The following is a 21,470-nucleotide window of genomic DNA, read 5'->3' on the forward strand; positions in this document are numbered from 1 at the left end:
AATTCTTTCATTTTATTGTAGAGGTTTTCTTCTGTTGAGTCACAAAATTCGCTTTTTAATCCATCTTTCGTCTAATTCAAGTAAATAAATATATGATTGATTTACAAAATAAGTAAAAATACTCAAAATAACCTTGAAAGTAATCGTTTCCATCCTTTCACCATTTTCGAATTGTCATAAAAATTGTGTTTCTGTAAGGTCATCATATTTTAGTGTTTCCCATCTTACCATTACATTTTGATCTCTCTCTCTCTCTCTCTCTCTCTCTCTCTCTCTCTCTCTCTCTCTCTCTCTCTCTCTCTCTCTCTCGAGTGGATCTTTCTCTCCAAGGTCATATATTTTTTTACGTTGTTTCTCGAATTAGCAATGCATCTTGTTGCCTTGCATGTAAAATCAGCCTCTCTCTCTCTCTCTCTCTCTCTCTCTCTCTCTCTCTCTCTCTCTCTCTCTCTCTCTCTTCATATCGGGTGAATTTCCTTCAAGGTCGTCATATATTTTTTATCTTACCAATGCATTTTGATGTTTTACGCATTGTAGACTCTCTCTCTCTCTCTCTCTCTCTCTCATCTCGAATGAATCTATCTCTGCAGGATCATCATATATTTTCACGGTGTTTCCCATCTGAGCAATGCAATTTGATCTCTCTCTCTCTCTCTCTCTCTCTCTCTCTCTCTCTCTCTCTCTCTCTCTCTCTCTCTCTCTCTCTCTCATCCAGAGTGAATTTTCCTCTTCAAGGTCGTCATATATTTTTTATCTTGGTAATGCATTTTGATGTTCTACGCGTTGTAGATTATCCTCTCTCTCTCTTTCTCTCTCTCTCTCTCTCTCTCTCTCTCTCTCTCTCTGTCACATCGTTTTCGATCTGAACAATGCATTTTGATCTGTCTGTCTGTCTGTCTCTCTCACCTCGCGTGGAAAATTGCCTGCAGAGGGGCTTCCCACGTGCAAATGGCCCTCCCGAAATCATTGGGGGGGAATTCTTGTAGCCTCTTGCCTATCAGTTGCCCTTGAGAGGAAATTTATGGCTCGGGAACACATCTTTTGCTGAAGTTGATTCATAAAGATGCTTAATCTTTGACAGTTGCATATTTTTTTACGACTTTGCCATTACCTCATCTTTACGACGCTGAAGATGAGACTGTCAGATGGTGTGCTAAATCAACCGTGCTATAAATGAATACAGCACATATTCACATTCAGGTGTATTTATATACATATATATATATATATATATATATATATATATATATATATATATATATATATATATATATATATATATATATATATATATATATATAATATGTATATATACATATATATATATATAAATATATATATATATATATATATATATATATATATAATTATATATATATATATATATATATATATATATATATATATATATATATATATATATATGTATGTGTGTATGCATATATATTTATAGCCTATATATAAATACATATACATATATATAGATGTATATATACCATATATATATAAATATATATATATGTATATATATACATATACATATACATATACATATATATACCAACTTGACTCATCGCCATGCAAATGAAAGCATTTACTTCCAAACAGGAAGTTCTAGTTGTTTACCAAATGTTAAGGCAATCCTGTTATAGAGACCAACATCTTCTATAATGCCACTCGCTTGAGATGACCAGCATAGAATCAGGAAATGATAAAACAGAATGATGAGAAAAAAATCAAAGAAAAAATAAAAGAAGACGAGGGACTTCTTCCTCTCATTCAAAATATGATGACGCGTCTTATAAGAATATAGGTGGGATTTGTGACTATGCATTATTACATGTGCGTTTTTTTATACGCACATGTCAGGATATGTGTACATGCACATGTGTGTTTTAGGTTTTGTTTCTATTCTATGAGAGTATTGTGTGATGGGTGTTTTACAACGCTTGCTTATAGGGAAACACATATTTATGTATGTATGTATGTTTGTGTATATCTGTATATTATAGATATATATGTATGTGTGTGTGTTTAAAATGTATATAATCTATATATATATATATATATATATATATATATATATATATATATATATATATATATATATATATATATATATATATATATATATATATGTATATATATATACAGTATATATATATATATATATATATATATATATATATATATATATATATATATATATATATATATATATATATATATATATATATATATATATACACACATATACATATATATATATATATATATATATATATATATATATATATATATATATATATATATATATATATATATATATATATATACATATTTTCAATATACCCTACAATATAACTATTGTATTCCCTGACCATTATCAAATTCACGTACCAGTACTGCAGTTAACCGAAACTTAAATCTTCCCTATTATTCCATTTCTTCAACAGGATCCCGTTCCTTCACGAATATAAAAGAGAGAGAAAAGAGAAATAATAAGAAAATTGCTTCTTATATTATTAAGTTTCCATAGAATCCGGTTCAATCCGAAAAGCTTCTTCTATTTCCTGCTTGCCATACAATCTGACCATACAATTTGAGCTTGCGGCTTTTGGGGAGGAGGGGGTTGGGATGGGGAAGGGGAGGAGAGGGGAGGAAGGTGGGGGAGGGGAAGGTGGGGGGAGGGTGGGGTTATGTTAGTAGATACGAAATCTGTGATTATTATCATTATCGGCTTCTTTTGATGTTTCAATAGTGTTGTTATTTGTAGGTGTGTAACGGAATGAATGAGTGAACAGAAGAATATATGAATAAGTGAATGAATAATAATAATAATAATAATAATAATAATAATAATAATAATAATAATAATAATGATAATAATCTGTTACTTTATATATATATATATATATATATATATATATATATATATATATATATATATATATATATATATATATACATACATATATATATATACTGTATATAAATATATATATAAGTATATGTATATACACAGTATATATATATATATATATATATATATATATATATATATATATATATATATATATATATATATATATATATATATATACATATATATATATGTACATATACATACATACATATATATATATATATATATATATATATATATATATATATATATATATATATATATATACATATACACACAGACCAAATCAGGCCACGTTTCCAAATCTTTGTAGGCTGTCATCAAACATACTATATACAGTCCGGAAATATTACAAACGCTGCATAAAAGGGAAAGTCCTAACATTAGTGATGAAATCTGCCGACTCAGAGTAGCGTGATTTTGACGTTATTATACAGGAGCTAAAATGAATGTGGTCACGTGATCCGTAGTGTGCCGTCATATCTTGATGACTTTTGTTTACTGTTTTATTTAAAAAATTGTGAATGTAATCAGCCAAAAAATATATTCCAAAAGCAAATTTTTTTTTATTTAAAAAGGCTCATATTTTTAAAGATCATTTTCAGTGACCCAATAAGATGAAATATGATGACTATTTTTTTCTCTTTATAATTAGTAATTGACTAGAATGCTAATGATACTTATTTGTTCCAGCGTTGAAAATCTATGGTAATTTACTGATATCCAAAGCCAGTTTATTAAACTAGAAAAACTAGATTTATTTAGCAACTGCTGTACTACCAGTTCGAGTTGTCTTTACAGCGTATAATGCTGTGTGAAACTCTCAGCCGCGGCCCATGAAACTTTCAGCCACAGCCCGGTGGTGGCCTGTGTTGTAAGCACCATAGTGGTGCCAGAAGCACGATCATGGCTAATTTTAACCTTAAATAGAATCAAAACTGCTGAGGCTAAAGGGTTGGAAGTTGGTATGTTTGATGATTGGAGAGTGTTTGATCAACATACCAATTTGCAGCCCTCTAGCCTCAGCAGTTTTTAAGATCTCAGGGCGGTCAGAAAAATAGTGCAGACGGACAGACAAAGCCGGCACAACAGTTTTCTTTTCCAGAAAGCTAAAAATGCATGGCAACTATACTCATAAACCCTTGTAGTTAATGCCAAGGTCGCAAAGAAACTGAAAATATGCTGTTTCATTGTATCTCGTATCCTTTAGCCCCTAAAGGATTCGTAGGAACTGAATGAACTTGCGCCAGATGTCTCCTTCTTGTGCTGATTCAAGGGCGGTCTAGTTATTGTCGCCAGCATTCCTGTGGAGTATCCTGGTGCAATAATTTTTGTTTTTGTGAGATTTAATTTATTATATATCATACACTTTTTTTTATTTAATTTAATGAATATTAGTGTGAAAACTTTTATAAAGTATGGCTGCATAATTATTTAATGAAAGACTTAATTTACTGTCGACTGTGATATTTATGTATGATTTCGTGAATGTTATAGTGTGAAACATTTTTATAAAGTATGGCTGAATGGAGTAAAGGCTTCTTTGAAACTAAAGATTTTACTTATAATTCATTATTAATTATAAGAATTTTTTTTATATTATTGTATGCATATTAGGGTTAAAATGTTTATAAAGTGTGATTACGTAGTGTGGAGTTTGCTTTGAAATTTAAAGATTTTCCTTATATCTAGATTACTTTTAATCCAATATATATACCATCAAAATATGCACCATAGTTCTTACAATTCGTTATATTAACTGAAAAGAAATAATTTTTTCATTAACCAGGGCTAAATTATTTCTTTTTACTTAATACCAAACAGTTCTTACGATGTTGTATTGAATAAAAAGAAACCATTCAATCATTAACCAGGTTTCCCCTGGATCCACCCTTTATTTCCCGTCCTTGTGCTTGTCCTTGTGGTATCCAAGGACGAACATAAACTGCAAAAGACCAGCCCTTTCAATAGTAACAAACAATATTTGCAATCTGGATTCCCGAGAACATTACATCACTGTAAATAGATTAAACCAGTCACATCATATACTGACGTCAATTACCCACAGGGGAAACCTCTCAGGAACTACATTCCCCGGGGTAATTACAGTCTGACTCATTGCAACATTCCCCCCAAGACCTTAGCCTTATAAAACAGGAATCCCTTTCTCCCAGAATAGCAATCTGCCTGGAGCAGGCGTTGACCTGTGTAGGTAATTCTTATTCATGTGTCGTATATCTTTAAGTTGCTTTATGCTTATGTAATGGTTGAGAAATACTTTTTCATTGTTTGTGCATGTGTGTGGGAGAGAGAGAGAGAGAGAGAGAGAGAGAGAGAGAGAGAGAGAGAGAGAGAGAGAGATTAGCCAAATAATGACTTACTTGAATTATCAATTCAAAATGTGTTGCAGTGCTTTTGAGAGAGAGAGAGAGAGAGAGAGAGAGAGAGAGAGAGAGAGAGAGAGAGAGAGAGAGAGAAATCTGAGTATATAAATAATGGCTTACTTGTTATGTCAGGTCAAGATGTGTTAGATTGTTTGTGTGTGTGTATGTGTGTGAGAAGAGAGAGAGAGAGAGAGAGAGAGAGAGAGAGAGAGAGAGAGAGAGAGAGAGAGAGAGCAGTATATTTACACAATAGCTTGCTTGATAAGTCAGCTTATAATTCAAAACATAATACGGTGTGGCTTGCTTGATAATGCCTGAGAGAGAGAGAGAGAGAGAGAGAGAGAGAGAGAGAGAGAGAGAGAGAGAGAGAGATCTTAGCCCATAGATAATGGCGTACTTGATATTTCAATTCAATATGTGTTAAAGTGTTTTTGAGAGAGAGAGAGAGAGAGAGAGAGAGAGAGAGAGAGAGAGAGAGAGAGAGAGAGAGAGAGAGCAGATATATACACCGTAGAGCGCTTGGTAAATCAATTTAGAGTTCCTTTATGCTTGAACACTTGAAAGACACACTCACGCACACACAGATCACAAAACATGAAATGTGCCTTGCCTGACAATGTGGGTGTGTATAAGAAGAGAGAGAGAGAGAGAGAGAGAGAGAGAGAGAGAGAGAGAGAGAGAGAGAGAGCAACGACCACAAAGCTGTTAAAGAACATTCTTGCCCAAGGGCTAAACCGGCGGACAGTCACACAAGCAAATGATTAGCGTCCTTCAGTAAACATGGTTCCTCATTTAATAGCGGTTTACGGTAAACCTTTAGAATGAAGGAAATCAGGAAATTCCTTGAGTAGACCTAAGTTCCGTCTTCTAGACATAACTAATGAGAACTATAAGGGTATAGTGATGTTCCGCTTTAAAAGTAATATATCCCAAAAAAGTGTCGTTTTGTAGAGTCGAACAGACCCTTGTCAGCGTGGCGTTCTCTCTCTCTCTCTCTCTCTCTCTCTCTCTCTCTCTCTCTCTCTCTCTCAGGCTGATTTCCCTTTGGAACCCTCTTTGGTTTTCCATAGTCTGTTGACTCTGTTCATAAGGATTTCAAGAAAGAAAGAAATAAAGCAAGATAAAGAAAGAAAGATAGTGGAAACCGTCCCTTGGCAGAGGACGGGAGTTAGCAGAAAGGGAAAGTTGAGATCTTGACTCTTGAGAGAATCACTTTCCCATTCAACTCCTGTGAAAGGAAGAGGGAACTCTGGATAATTACGGTTAAGTATCCTGTCAATCTTATCCGTCCATAGACGGGAGAAAGATGACGAGGGAAAGTTAATTCTACAGTGACTGTAGCATTACGTAGGACCTGAATCTGCTTTCTTTCCGTTGACGGGATATTTAATTTGCAACGGAAGGGAAAGTTAATTTCAGAGAACTGTAGCATTCTGTGTCATCTGAAGTTGCTCTCTGTCCGTAGACAGGACGTTCTAGGCAACTGACAGAGTGTTGACAGCTCTGGCAGGGTAATGATATACTACCTGTAGGAATTTTCATGTGAATAATCATGTACCATTTCTCCATGTCTACCGGCAGAAACAGACAGGCTTTGCCTCCAATACAAAATTGATGAAATTCTAGAGAAATATGATCTTAAACAATCCCCCTCCGTCTGCAGACAGAATTAGACAGGTCAGCCTAACTTCCCCCCACCCCCGTCTGCAGACAGAAGTAGAGAGGTTTTGCCACCTATACAATTTTGGTAAAATACTAAAGAATATGATTCCAAACTAATCTCCCCTGTCTGCAGACGGAATTATCAGGTCAAGCTAACGATACACTGTCTGTAGCATTTAATGAAGGCCCCGCATAACTACCCCCTCCCCCCACCCCCATCCTCAACCCCCGTCTTCAGACAGTAGTAGACAGGCCAAGCCTGTCTGAAGGTTAGAAGGGTCGACTTAACCACAGGATCCACCTGCTCTCTAAGAGCTTATGATAGGGGTCTGAGTGGGATGGTTTGAGGGATTAGGGTTGAGGGAGGGGGTTGAGGGTTGAGGGATGAATGAGGAGGTTGAGGGGGTTGAGGTAGGAGGAGGCTGAGGGCCTCCAATAAGGTACATGATGTTAAGTGGCTTGGATATAGAATTACTTCACTATACCGTTAATTTGCACGAGAGTAAAAGTTGGCTCCCTCAGCGGCCTTGAGTGATGATGGGTTTGGAGTTGCTGAGTAAGTGTTTAAATGGATGGAATTGGGTGAAAAATTAAGAGAGAGAGAGAGAAACAGTATTTGAAATTTTTGGTTTATGGGTGCAGTGGAAAACACAGAGAGAGAGAGAGAGAGAGAGAGAGAGAGAGAGAGAGAGAGAGAGAGAGAGAGAGAGAGAGAGATGAAGGATATTTGAAATATCTAGTTTTATGGGAGTGGTGGAAACCTGAGAGAGAGAGAGAGAGGAGGAGGGAGAGAGAGAGAGAGAGAGAGAGAGAGAGAGAGAGAGAGAGAAAGAGAGAGATTTATAAATATATATACACAGGTAACCAGTGGTTCATGAAAATGAAAGTACACATACACATGTATATATATGTATGTATATATATATATATATATATATATATATATATATATATATATATATATATATATATATATATATATATATATAAACCAGATCATTTGAGTTCTGATGATTTAAGCACAATATAAACATCAGTGTGATAATAAAGTGACATTTTAGCTCACTAGCTACTATGGCTCAGTAGACTCCTTTCATTGAGGTACAGTTTTTTTTTTTTTTTTTTAACTCTGTTTCTTATTTGGAAAATATTACCACATATGTATCATTCTCCATATCTTGTTTTACTTATACTTAAATTCTGTTTTTTTTTTTTTTGTCAAATAAACCGTAAACAGAGTAGGCTTAGTATTATCCTTCAATATAATCACTATTAAAATATTAATAATTGAATTACTGAAGTGTCAGTGACTAGCTTACCAAACTTTTAATAAGTGTTATATAGTTTTATCATCATCATCATTATTTCTGCCTAATGATTTTACATCAGTATTATTATTATTATTATTATTATTATTATTATTATTATTATTATTATTATAGTAGTATTAGTAGTAATAGGAATAAACTACAACAGACCATAACGGGAATATACTGAGGACAATATAGGACAAATAAAAAGTGCGCCGAAGTTTCTTCAGTGCAGTCGAGTTTTCTGTACAGCCGCTACAGCGTATAATCAAGGCCACCGAAAATAGATCTATCTTTCGGTGGTCTCGGTATAATGCAGTATGAGCCGCGACCCATGAAACTTTAACAACGGCCTGGTGGTAGCCTATTCTATTTCGTTGCCAGAAGCACGATTATGGCTAACTTTAACCTTAAATAAAATAAAAACTACTGAGGCTAGATTGCTGCAATTTGGTTTGTTTGATGACTGGAAGGTGGATGATCAACACACCAATTTGCAGCCCTCTAGCCTCAGTAGTTTTTAAGTTCTGAGGGCGGACAGAAAAAAGTGCGGACGGACAGACAAAGCCAGCACAACAGTTTTCTTTTACAGAAAACTAATAAACAAGTAAACAAAAAAGAACAAATACTCAAAGCAACACAAATATAAGCAAATATAAGGAAAGTTTAGATAACTGTCTTAAGCAGCTTTTGTTTTCCTAAATATAAGCAAATATAAACAAGTTAATATACATACCATAAACTGCTTTCTTTTTTTCTCTCCCACAGTTTCATCACACAAGCAAGATGCTGATCCCTCTGCCCACGAAATTTTGGCTGTTGGTCCTGTCTTTGTTCCACGCCGGAAGCTGCCTCCCCAACAGGGCTGTTCCTGGACTTTCCTACCTGCCTCCTAGCCCTGACAATAATATAAAAGAGAGTAAGTTTTTTTTTTTGGGGGGGGAGCGGGGGCGGAGGTTATTTTAGGTTGTATTCTGTGTGTGGTGACTTTTATATTGCTCGGTTTTTGCTTCTTATTGTTCATTTATTTTTGATGGAAGTGAAAGAAATTTTTCAAGGTCGTTGTCATACTTAGTAAATGGTATTTGAGTCAAATGTTTTTGTACGTTTATGACAGAATCGATGCAGAACTAACCTATATATATATATATATATATATATATATATATATATATATATATATATATATATATATATATATATATATATATATATATATATACATATACATATATATATATATTATATATATATATATATATGCATATACTGTATATGTATATGAAATTTTATCACACTATGATTTATATACAATCATGAAGCTACAGATGTCGTTTAATATCAATTCACGTTACTTCGGTGATGATTCCCCATCAGGGATATTCCCGAAGTGGCGTGAATTGAATATTAAACGACATTTGTAGCTTCATGATTTTTATATATATATATATATATATATATATATATATATATATATATATATATATATATATATATATATATATTAACATCTAAATATTGTCTTTCCTCTTTCCCGATTTGATTTCTGCAAAGTATATTTATTCTCGTTCTTCTGCAAAGGTATCTTACTTTATTTAATTTATTTTGGCTTTATCTCTTACTTGGTTTTTACAAGTTCATTAAACAGGCTCTGCTAAATGACCGCCTAAACTGAGCCTATTAGATCGAAAAGAGTTTACCTTAAAGCTATAACTACTACTAAAACTGTTATTATTATTATTATTATTATTATTATTATTATTATTATTATTATTATTATTATTATTATTATTATTATTATTATTATTATTCAGAAGATGAACCCTATTCGTATGGAACAAGCCCACAGGGGCCATTGACTTGAAATTCAGGCTTCCAAAGAATATTAAGGTGTTCATTCGAAATAAGTAACAAGAGGTAATGGGAAACGCAGGAAGACGAGATCAGTCATTAGAAAAAGAGATAAATTAACAAATAAATAAATAAATAAATAAATAAATAAATAAATAAATAAATAAATAAATAAATAAATAAATAAATAAATAAATAAATAAATAAATGAAAATATAAGTAAATCATTAAAATACAAGGAGACTTGCACTAGGGTAGCAACGCATCGCACCTTCGCTTGAACTTCTGAATTTCCCGTTTCACGACATCCTCAATCTCTCCTTCAAACCTGAAGCCTGGATTTCCCAAACCCATCACGTCTCATCCTTTCCCCTTTTATTGTAGGCTTTCCCCGTAGACCTCGTCCCGTAGACCTTGTCTGGGGCAGAAACTGGAAACTTGCAAAATGCATCCAGGACGACCCCTGCACGACCGAGTGATCAAGTTGCAATAGAAAGTGCTAAAGTTTTTCGATCTTGACCTCAACCTTCGAAAGGCATGCCTTACTCGGACCTATTTTCAAAGCGGTCCAGTTCGTCTCTCTAAATGTCAGCGGGTACGTTGTTGGTCAGACACACGAAGGGAGATGATGGTGTTATATATATATATATATATATATATATATATATATATATATATATATATATATATATATATATATATATCTATCTCTTCTTGCCTGTCTGCCTCTCTCTCTCTCTCTCTCTCTCTCAATACACACACACACACACACACACACACACACACACACATATATATATATATATATATATATATATATATATATATATATATATATATATATATATATATAAGAAAAAGACAGTGACAAGCTACATAAACCAACTCTAGATTCCAGAAAACCCAAGCATAAATGTATCCTTCCCTTTAATCCCTACAAGACAAGAGAATCTGGGAAAGGAATCAAGGACCCCAACCCACATTGCCACGAGGCGTGCACAAAAATCATTGTTCCGGGTATTGCTCAGTTCGAAAGAGGTTGGCCTTGACTTCGTCACAGGGTAATAACCTGGAAGGTGATAGGTTGTGGAAATTACGAAATACAAAGGAAAGTCGGATATATATAGACATTGAAAGTAACATTTATGAAAGTACCTTTGTATATTGGTAGTTTCTTTCACATGCACTTTGCAGCCATTGAAAGTAATACTTATGAAAGTAATATTTTTACATATATCTTTATATATTGGTAGTTTCTCTCTCTCACATACAGTTAGGATTGCGGTGGAAATATCATTTATTGTTTCTTCTCATCCAATACCTCAGACAAGTATTTCGTATTTCTAAAGCAACCATAATACCTTAAGCTAATTGCTTTCATTAAGAGATTATTATATCTTAGATGTAATTTGTATAGAAATTACTAATTGTGTCCCGGGTGTTCTAAAACATTTTCTGTTAAACCGGACAGTATTTTGCAAATAAGCTCTCCAGTTAGGAAGCACTAGTTATAAACCAAATGTTTTCATCCTAAGAAGTCTAAGTAAATAAAAGAAGCAAGTGGGTTATTCACTTCTCTTGCTTTCCTTGATTTAATTGACCCTCAGTTTCTTAAAAATCCAGAGTATTTTTTAGCTTTACGAAGGCCACTACAAAGAGCAGTTGGGTCTTACCCGGTTACCTGATCTCCTGTACTTCACTTTCTCTCTTCTTCTTCTTCTTCTTCTTCTTCTTCTTCTTCTTCTTCTTCTTCTTCTTCTTCCTGATCCACCTACCGACCTCCTCAGGTATATCGGCTGGGTGACCTCGACAAGGCATCTTTGAAAACGAAGATGCAATCGGGAACATTCGTAGCTGTTCATGGCTGTCAGTAATAGTGATTCGTAGCTGTTCGTAGTTGTTCGTGGCTGTTCGTAGTGATTCGTAGCTGTTCGTGGATCTTCGTAGCTGTTCGTAGTTGTTCATGGCTGTTCATAGTGATTCGTAGCTGTTCATACGTGTTCATAGCTGATCACAGCTTTTCTTATGCGTTCGTAGCAGTCCATTGTTGTTCGTAGTCTTTCGTAGGTGTTCGTAATTGTTCCTACCTGTTCGTACCTGTTTGTAGTGATTAGCAGCTGTTCGTAGTTCTTCCTAGCTGTTCATACCTGTTCTTATTGATTCGTAACTTGTCGTAGATGCTCGTAGCTGTTCTTATCTGTTCGTAGCTATTTGTAGTGCTTCGTAGTTGTTCTTAGCTGTTCGTAGTTGTTTGTACGTGTTCGTAGTTGTTCGTAGTGACTCGTAGCTGCTAGTACCCAACCCTCATCATCGTCGCAAGCAGTGTCACTGAGCAGTTTTTAAAATAAAACATAATTTTTCTCTCGAACCCACCAGTCAACATTGCCATTCATTCACAGAATTCCACACTGCAAACTAAGGCTAACAAGTATGATGATAAAGTTGATAATAATTAAATCTACTTCACTGACGTTTACTTGCGGTTCTTGACAAGCCAATAACGACAGAAGCTGTTGTCTGATGTCCCCAGGTGTGGTTTTCTTCATTTCCGTTTTTTCTTTTTTTTTAAGTGTTTTTTTTTATGTTCCTCACTTCCTGTACTCACGCATTCTTGTCAGACTTCTTTATTCATTAACTCGTTTCTGACTAGTGCTACTGCTGCTGCTACTTCGTGGTAATCTAGATGGAATTCCCACGCCTGTAATTTTTTTTCCTGTCTTTTGGGAACCTTATTTTTTTTTTTTTATTTTAGTTGTTGTTTGAGGTGTGTCTCTGTTTATTTGTGCTTATTTTTTTATTTTAGCTCTATTTTAGTATGCTTCCCTTCTATTATTCTTGACCTTTGTTTATTTATATGTATATGGATATATATATATATATATATATATATATATATATATATATATATATATATATATATATATATATATATATATACACACACACACACACACAAACACACACACATATGTATATATATATATATATATATATATATATATATATATATATATATATATATATATATATATATATCAATTTTAATTTTCGCGTTCATTCTTAAACTCTTATATAACAGTACGCTTCCTTGCTCACCAAGTGAAGGATTCGATTCAGTGTGAGCATGAGCATATTTATGTACATAAAAATGTACTAAAGTATTACAGGCCGGTTCCATGTGAATATGAACACACGTATATAAAAGAAAAAAAAAAAGCTATTTATAGCTCTTCCTGGCACGATTTCAAGGTCAGGACTACCTCCTTACCTATCCTATAACTCCTTCCACTCGCAGGCAGGATTCCTTTATCCTTAATTCCTACAGTAGGATAATAAGAGTCCTTGAGTACTAGCAACTACGCCACGTCTATTTCAAGCCTCGTAATCCTTGGGGATACTGGAATATCAAAAGGATACTTATTTCCATCCTTTGTTAATTGGTACTTAGGCAGTTTTAATGGTGTTTTGCTTACCAGAGAATAAAGAATTAGTCTTATTTCTTACTTAACAGAAAATCTTTTAGCTATGTTTGGTTAGTTGATTTGTGTCATGCTAAAACTCACCTTTAGTGCAGGGGATCTTTAGAATCTATTACCCTTAAAACTTATAATTGGTTAAAAAAAACTCTATACTCCTTTAAATGTTGGCAAATGGAAGGAAAATATATTGTAAATGTTGTAGAAACTAGAATTAGAATCGTTCGTTACGAGATAGACGAACAGTTTTGAGGGAAAGTATACTTTAAATATATTCTAGAAACTAGAATCAAAACCATTTGTTACAGTACAGACGAATAGTTTTGGAAATGTTAAAATGCTGTGAAAGTTAAAAGTATTTTTTCTCCTTTCATTAACTATGCTAAGACAAATAACATTCATTACCTTAACATTCTTCAGTAATTCACCATTAATTTGTATTATGTAAGCGACCTAATCAGCATAGTTCTTAGCTGAGAAATTACTTCACCAGTAGTGTATTGTCTTCGGCTACTTTGTAAGTACGGAACTAATTTTAGAGATAACGCTAATATAATTATAAGTGTTTTGCTTGAAAGTTATAACGATGGTAAAAAAAAAAAATTTCTTAAGGAAAGTTACCTGTAAAAAAGAATACGAGAGAAAATGATTGATTGTAAGTTATTTGGTGTAATAAGGGATACCTTACTAAAAATTACATTACGGTTATAGATTAATAATAATAATAATAATAATAATAATAATAATAATAATAATAATAATAATAATAATAAATTTTTATTATTATTATTATTATTATTATTATTATTATTATTATTATTATTATTATTATTATTATTATTATTATTATTATTATACAAATCTAAGAATATCTTGCTTATTTTCATAACTGCTCCTCCAAATTAAAATTGTATGATAATCTCGTTATTCAAATTAGATGTCAATAATAATCTAATTATTTGATATAATCATAATCCTTCTATAACTGGATTAATCTCACAATAATTAATACTGAAATAGATCACCTTTGACAGGGTCTCATTAATTTCAAAGTAGCTGGTTTTTCCTTCAGCAAACAGCCTCCTAACCTTGAGGTCTTTAAGCCATAATGAATTTGATACAGGAAATAAGTCATTTTTATCTGCAGGTATTAATGACGTCACATCATAATATCATTTTAATGGAATGAATTTTAATGATCATGATTGGGTTCTACGCCTTATTGTAGTGGAAGAAAATTTTACATATGTATATATATATATATATATATATATATATATATATATATATATATATATATATATATATATATATATATAATATATGTATATATATAAGGTACTTCTCTCTGTCTCTCTGTCTCTCTCTCTCTCTCTCTGGGTTGATTATATATTGATCTCTGCTTGAAAAGGAATTTCCGCCTTTGGTGCAACCCGGATATATTATTGCTGAAAAAACTCGAGTTTATATTGAAATGTATTCTTTTATTAATAGTTTCCGGCAGGACCATCGAAAAGACCGATTATCCTTCAAACAGAAATACAATTCCTTCCTTAAACGCCAACTGAACATCCTGTTAACCTCCTTTAGCCCAAGAGGACCCTCCTGCTACGCAGGACTTCCCCCAAGGCGCCGGCGTACCTCTGCCGGGCAGTCCCTTCGGACTGCCGTCGCAAGAATTCCCCCCTCCTGTAGCGGCGGCTCCTGAAGGGGACAGGTGCTCGAGAATATGCCCTTATAACTACGAACCAGTCTGTGGTACTGACGGAGTCACTTACACGAACGAGTGCACCTTCCAAGTGGCGTCCTGCAAGGACCCGAGCCTCTCCTTGGAGAGCACTGGTTTCTGCGGTGGGTATCCTTATGATCCTCCTCTTCCTCCTCCTCCTCCTCCTTCAAAGGAATGCGTAGCATCTAAAGGATTATAAACTCCATTCGCATGCGTGCATGTTGACAAGGCTTCGCCCGAAAAGCTGGTTGGACTCTTCCTTAAACTGAGTAGAGCAGGATTTTAAAATATTTCTTCTAATTTTCTCTCTCTACGTTTACCAGTCTTTTATTTTTCGCTAATCAGTCACAGACTAAGATAATTCGTGATTTTGCTCCCTGCCTATGCTCTGTTTCTGCTCCAGCTGTACTCCTTGTTGCTAAGTCGTGCAACTGGCTCTGTTCTGTCCCACTTAAGCTTTTCAGCTGCCATCGTTAAAAAAAAAATTAAAGACAATTTAATGATCTGTTGGTCTCATCAGTCGCTTCATATGGTTCACCTCCTGATTAACCAGTACTATAAACTCTGGGACAGTTGCAGTCTTAAAGATCTGTCTATTCAGGCCCTATTGTGACCCGCTGTTACTTACATCAGATTCTAAAGGTCTGTTGTAAGTTCCATAAAATAATTCTCGAAGGCATGTTATTATGTAACAATACCTCTAAAAGCTGTAGTATTCATTTTGGCTTTATATTTAACCTCAATGAATCCTGCTTTGTCTGATAAATAAACCTAATTGAATTCCTTCCTTTCTATCTATCTTTCAGCCATTTCGGTATGATTTTCTCAGGACTGGTAATATTTCCCATTTGTAAATCTCTTCTGGGATACCTTGCACGGTAAACATAATGCATCGTCTGGCTTTTTCAATCAAAACTCGAGCACGATACGCAGGCGCAAATAAGGCTGAACGGAGACAAGGAATCGCAGCAAAAACTGGAATGGGTGGTTTTGGAATGTTGTTCACCCTGTGGGTGTCACGATCTCTCTCATTTTATGTTTGCGTTCCTGAGATCCAAAGCCGTCATTAAATGACGTAATCAGTACATAAATGATAAATGAACGAGTGGATGAATGATTAAGTTATATATATATATATATATATATATATATATATATATATATATATATATGTATATATACTGTATATATATATATGTATATATATATATATATATATATATATATATATATATATATATATATATATATATATATATATATATTATATGTATATATATATATATATATATATATATATATATATATATATATATATATATTATATATATATATATATATATATATATATATATATATATATATATATATATATATATATATATATATATATATATATATATATATATATATATATATACACACACATTCTATCTTGCTCTTGAATTTCTGGAAATATTTCCTTTAAGAGCAAACTAGAAAAGGTTTTTGACTGACGTTATGTGGTTACGGGAATAAAAGAATAATTGCATATATAATTATCGATCCCGAAAATGAACAAGCAATTGACTACATGTAATGGAAATATATTTTTATATTTATAGTATATCTCTTTCTTGAATTTCTGGAATGTTTATAAAAAAATCGTAAATTATTCCTATCCAAAATTCAGTGTAAAGTATTGAAAAGCCAGAAATATAAAATTATTAGTTCCCATACGTTAAGACTATCATAAGCAAAAATAAATGTTATGTTGAATTTGCTTCATTGTTAACAAGTGGCATCAATCAAAAACAAGGTCAAACGAAGTTATCCGTGACCTCGACTGGTGCTCATTGGAGTATTTAATGACTCTTGGTAACGGAGATTTCAATTCGATGTTGAATAATTATCCCAAAAATTCATTGTGGTTGATAATTGACGCTTTGTAACGGAGATTTTAATTTGATGTTGAATAATTATCCCAAAATTTTATTGCAGTTTTTAATGGACTCTGGTAGTGGAGATTTTAATTCGATGTTCAGTAATGATCCCAAAAATTGCTCGGTTATGTGATTGACAGAATGTTATAAATCTGACCTTCTTGAGAGGAAATTAGATCCTAATTATAAATTGCTTTTAAATTAGGGAATATTTGTAAGGTATCAACAGAACTCAGTCTATATGAATCATATTTTTTCCGTTACATGACTGACAGAATGAAATAAAGCTGATTTTGATAGAAACTAAAAGTGATTTCGTAATTATTTTGAAAATTAGTGTAATATTTATACATTTCTAAAAGTCTTCTATCTATATGAATCAGATCTATTTTTGCAGACTGAGTAACAGGAAGGAAAAAATATTCGTCATTTCAAATCGCCAATGAAATTTAGACGGATTTTCCCCTTGACCTAATTCTATTTTAGGTGATTTCAGTATTTCTTATATTTTATAAATCCTCCTTTTTCTGTGCAGTCTAAATTCTATGACTTCATTTCACCAAGCATGCATGCCTGTGCATCTGAAATGCATGAATTATCCTGCAATTACGTATTTATATTTTTTCTTAATTTACCAAGAAAAATTAACTCTGAGGGTTTTGTGTGACGTATGTCACCTTTATTATTGCAATGCCAGCAAACTCTTGCAGCCAATCAATGAATTATGTTTTTCGTATATATAAAACACATTATTTCTGTATTGTTTATCTGTCATTTTGAATTGACTTTTAATCGATAGTTAATATAAATAACTGCATGATTAGGCAAGGATAATTCAGTAATGATTTTCTAAAAAATTAAGATAACCTTTATTTTTAATCATTCTTTTACCGAATCATCCCTATTTAATAATTAAGTTATTTATAACAAAATATCATTTAGTATTCTATTCAATGGTAGCTGACATTTTGTTATAAATAATTGAATTATTAGACAAGGAGAATTCAGTAACATAATTGTTAAAAATAAAAGAAAGACAACCCACAAGGTAGTACAGTAATATTAGTATTTATATATCAAACCAGTTTTAGAATTCATCAGCTCAGTATTACCATAACAGGTCCTCTTTCACCAGAATTATTTGTTGACATCCACTGAGACAAAGAAAAAAAAAAACATGCGTAAGTAAAGAAGAATTTGCTTTAAAGCAGAAAATCTTTTTAATTTTTTCCAAGTGGCTGCATCTCTTCTAATGGGACAGGATTCCAGTTTTTTAAGGCCTTCAGACAACGTGAAAGTCGAGTCGATGTTCCTGTTCCTAGACTCCTGATGTTTTCGGACAACTTCACCTTAAAATAGTTAATTTCACTTCTGTGACCTCTGCAAGCACACGCACAATCACGCACGAGACCTTACACACACACACACACACACACACACACACACACACACACACACGTTTGTATGTGAATGAATGTGTGTTTATGTTATTAGTGTTTTGGGGCTCATGGCCTTTCTCGTATAATGATTATAAATTATTTCTGTCTTTGTGAAACTTCTGCAAGCACAAGCACCAGCGGGTCCTCACACACACACACACGTACATTTATACATTTGTATATGTGTGTGTGTGTGAGTGTATGTGTAGGTAGCACTTTGCAACTAATGGCACTTTTCGTATAAAGGTTATAAATTATTCCTGTAATTATTACGTACGACTATTCACAGTGAAATTTATGATTAAATTCTGACTTTTTTTGTATCTAAGGAAATAATTCTATGGGTATAATATTAGCTACTACATCACTGGTTTATTTTCATTAAATACCATTGTAAAACAAGAGTTCTAATTCCCTGATTACCTCATTTTGATCAGAGTTTTAGTAGAATAAATGTTCTTTCGTCGCTCGTCTCGTAAAACCTTTTTTTTTTCAATAACTGTTATTTAGAGACAATCCTAAAATTTCAGACCGGCAATAGTTTCTGGGATCCTAATTCTAATTCTAATCTCGTATTATATATGTGATCTATTTTAGATGTTCCCATAATATACAAAAAACTTATTCAGTTATTAAAATATAATTTCTTTGAGGTCTGAAAGCCTGGCATATTCTGAGTGGTAAATTTATGGTGTTGTATGATATAGCAAATATGTTATAAACTGTCAGAATAATTTGATGTACTCTTACAATATAAACAGGAATTCAGAGCATTTTGAGAGAGAGAGAGAGAGAGAGAGAGAGAGAGAGAGAGAGAGAGAGAGAGAGAGAGAGAGAGATTATTGAATAGCGCTCCCAGATAAAAAAATTCGAATTCATCTGCTGTCATATTCATAACTAAATAACGCTTGCAAATATCAAAAAATATATCATCATCTGACACGATAATCATAATTTATATCGTAAATTGTTGTAAGTCATTGACTCTCAAGATGGGAGTCAATAACACTAGGATCTTAAAATAAATTTTCCTGTGACGTTGCCCAAGCTTGCCCCCCACCCAGCAATATTCATAAGGCCAAAACTATATATTTTTACATTGAGAATAAGATGTAAGACTAATCAATGTTAAGATGATATTCAATTGAAATATTTTCTTGTATAAAAAGCTTGTTTAATTTTTAAATTTTTGTTTGAAAATTCTTGTGGTATTTTTTTTATTATTCATTTGATTGTCAAAAGTTTGGTCTCTTTACTTTTTCATATCTTATCTTATGTTTATAAATGATCCTATCTCCTAATGTTTTTGCAATAATAATAATAATAATAATAATAATAATAATAATAATAATAATAATAATAATAATAATAATAATAATAATACGCTTTTCCAGCTACACCCCATAGACAGTTACAGTATTCAGCTACAGTTTACTAATAATAATAATAATAATAATAATAATAATAATAATAATAATAATAATAATAATAATAATAATAATAATAATAAAAATATAACTTAATTTTTAGCCTGAGACTACAATTATTCAGATACAGAATTCAGCTGCAGTTTACTACTACTACTACTACTACTACTACTACTACTACTACTACTACTACTACTACTACTACTAATAATAATAATAATAATAATAATAATAATAATAATAATAATAATAATAATAATAATAATAATAATAACCTTAACTTAATTTTTAGCCAGATACCATATACAGATACAGAATTCAATTACTGTGTACTGCTACTACTACTACTACTACTACTAATAATAATAATAATAATAATAATAATAATAATAATAATAATAATAATAATAATAATAATAATAATAATAATTTTTTCCTCTTCCTCATCATCATCCCTACGCAGCAAGAGGCTTAGTAGTAACCTCACATCTCTGAATAGCTAATGAGACCTGAAGCGTATACTCTTTTTCTCACGGCCCCCCCGTCACGTTAAAACTGCCGTTGCAGTCACGTTCTCTGCCATTGCAAAGAGATTTATTGCATCTGATCACGTGCCTCTTCACCATTTGGCATTTATGCCTGTTCTCTCGCAGCACGCATGCGCGATGCGTGCGGGTACACTTTTTTGCGCGTCACGTGATGGGATTTTTGATGCTCGTCTCGTTACGTCATTGGTAGTCATTCTGGTACATTGTTTTCGTTACGCCTTTTTTTTTTGTTTTATTGAATATTTTATTAGATGTGTATTTTATTGGGCGTGTGTTTTATAGTAATTCTAGATCTTAAGAGTTGAGATATTTTTTTCAATAAACAGGCAAAATAGATTTTAATATATCATGAACAGTGCTCATCACCAATACCAATAAATATTGTTTTAGAAATAGATGGAGAGTTGTCTTTTAGTAATTCAATCAATCCATAGAATATCTATTTCATTTAATTTATGTTAACCATATATTCGGATTTTTTTATCTCATTAATCATACAAGTTATATTTTCAGTGAAAGTAAAAAAATTAATGATAAAAAGATTCATATCATAAAATTTGAATCTATAGCTTAAATCTGTCTTTTCGTAATATTTGTTTATCTTGTCAACCATAAAGGATCTATAGCTTCAAACCATTCCTTCCCAATATAATCAATATCCTTGTTTGTTCTGAAGGCAGACAAGCAAGTATATTAACTCTTGGAACTTGAATACCGAGGGGCCTTGAATATCACAAAAAAAAAAAAAAAACAGGTTGGTCTGCCCTACTTCTCTCGTCGACTGTTTTACTTCGCT

General features: G+C 32.5%; 1 protein-coding gene across 1 annotated transcript in view; it reads left to right on the forward strand.

Moving 5' to 3' along the window:
• The window catches only part of LOC136836637 (uncharacterized), a 107,340-nt gene that overhangs the window by 65,386 nt on the left and 20,484 nt on the right, over positions 1–21,470 (forward strand). Inside the window, exons 7-8 of the mRNA XM_067101105.1 lie at positions 9,051–9,201; positions 15,200–15,460. Coding sequence (XP_066957206.1) covers positions 9,051–9,201; positions 15,200–15,460 — 412 coding nt within the window. The remainder of the gene's footprint in view (positions 1–9,050; positions 9,202–15,199; positions 15,461–21,470) is intronic.

The sequence above is a fragment of the Macrobrachium rosenbergii genome, chromosome 56, assembly GCF_040412425.1.
Source record: "Macrobrachium rosenbergii isolate ZJJX-2024 chromosome 56, ASM4041242v1, whole genome shotgun sequence".
Lineage (NCBI taxonomy): Eukaryota > Metazoa > Arthropoda > Malacostraca > Decapoda > Palaemonidae > Macrobrachium > Macrobrachium rosenbergii.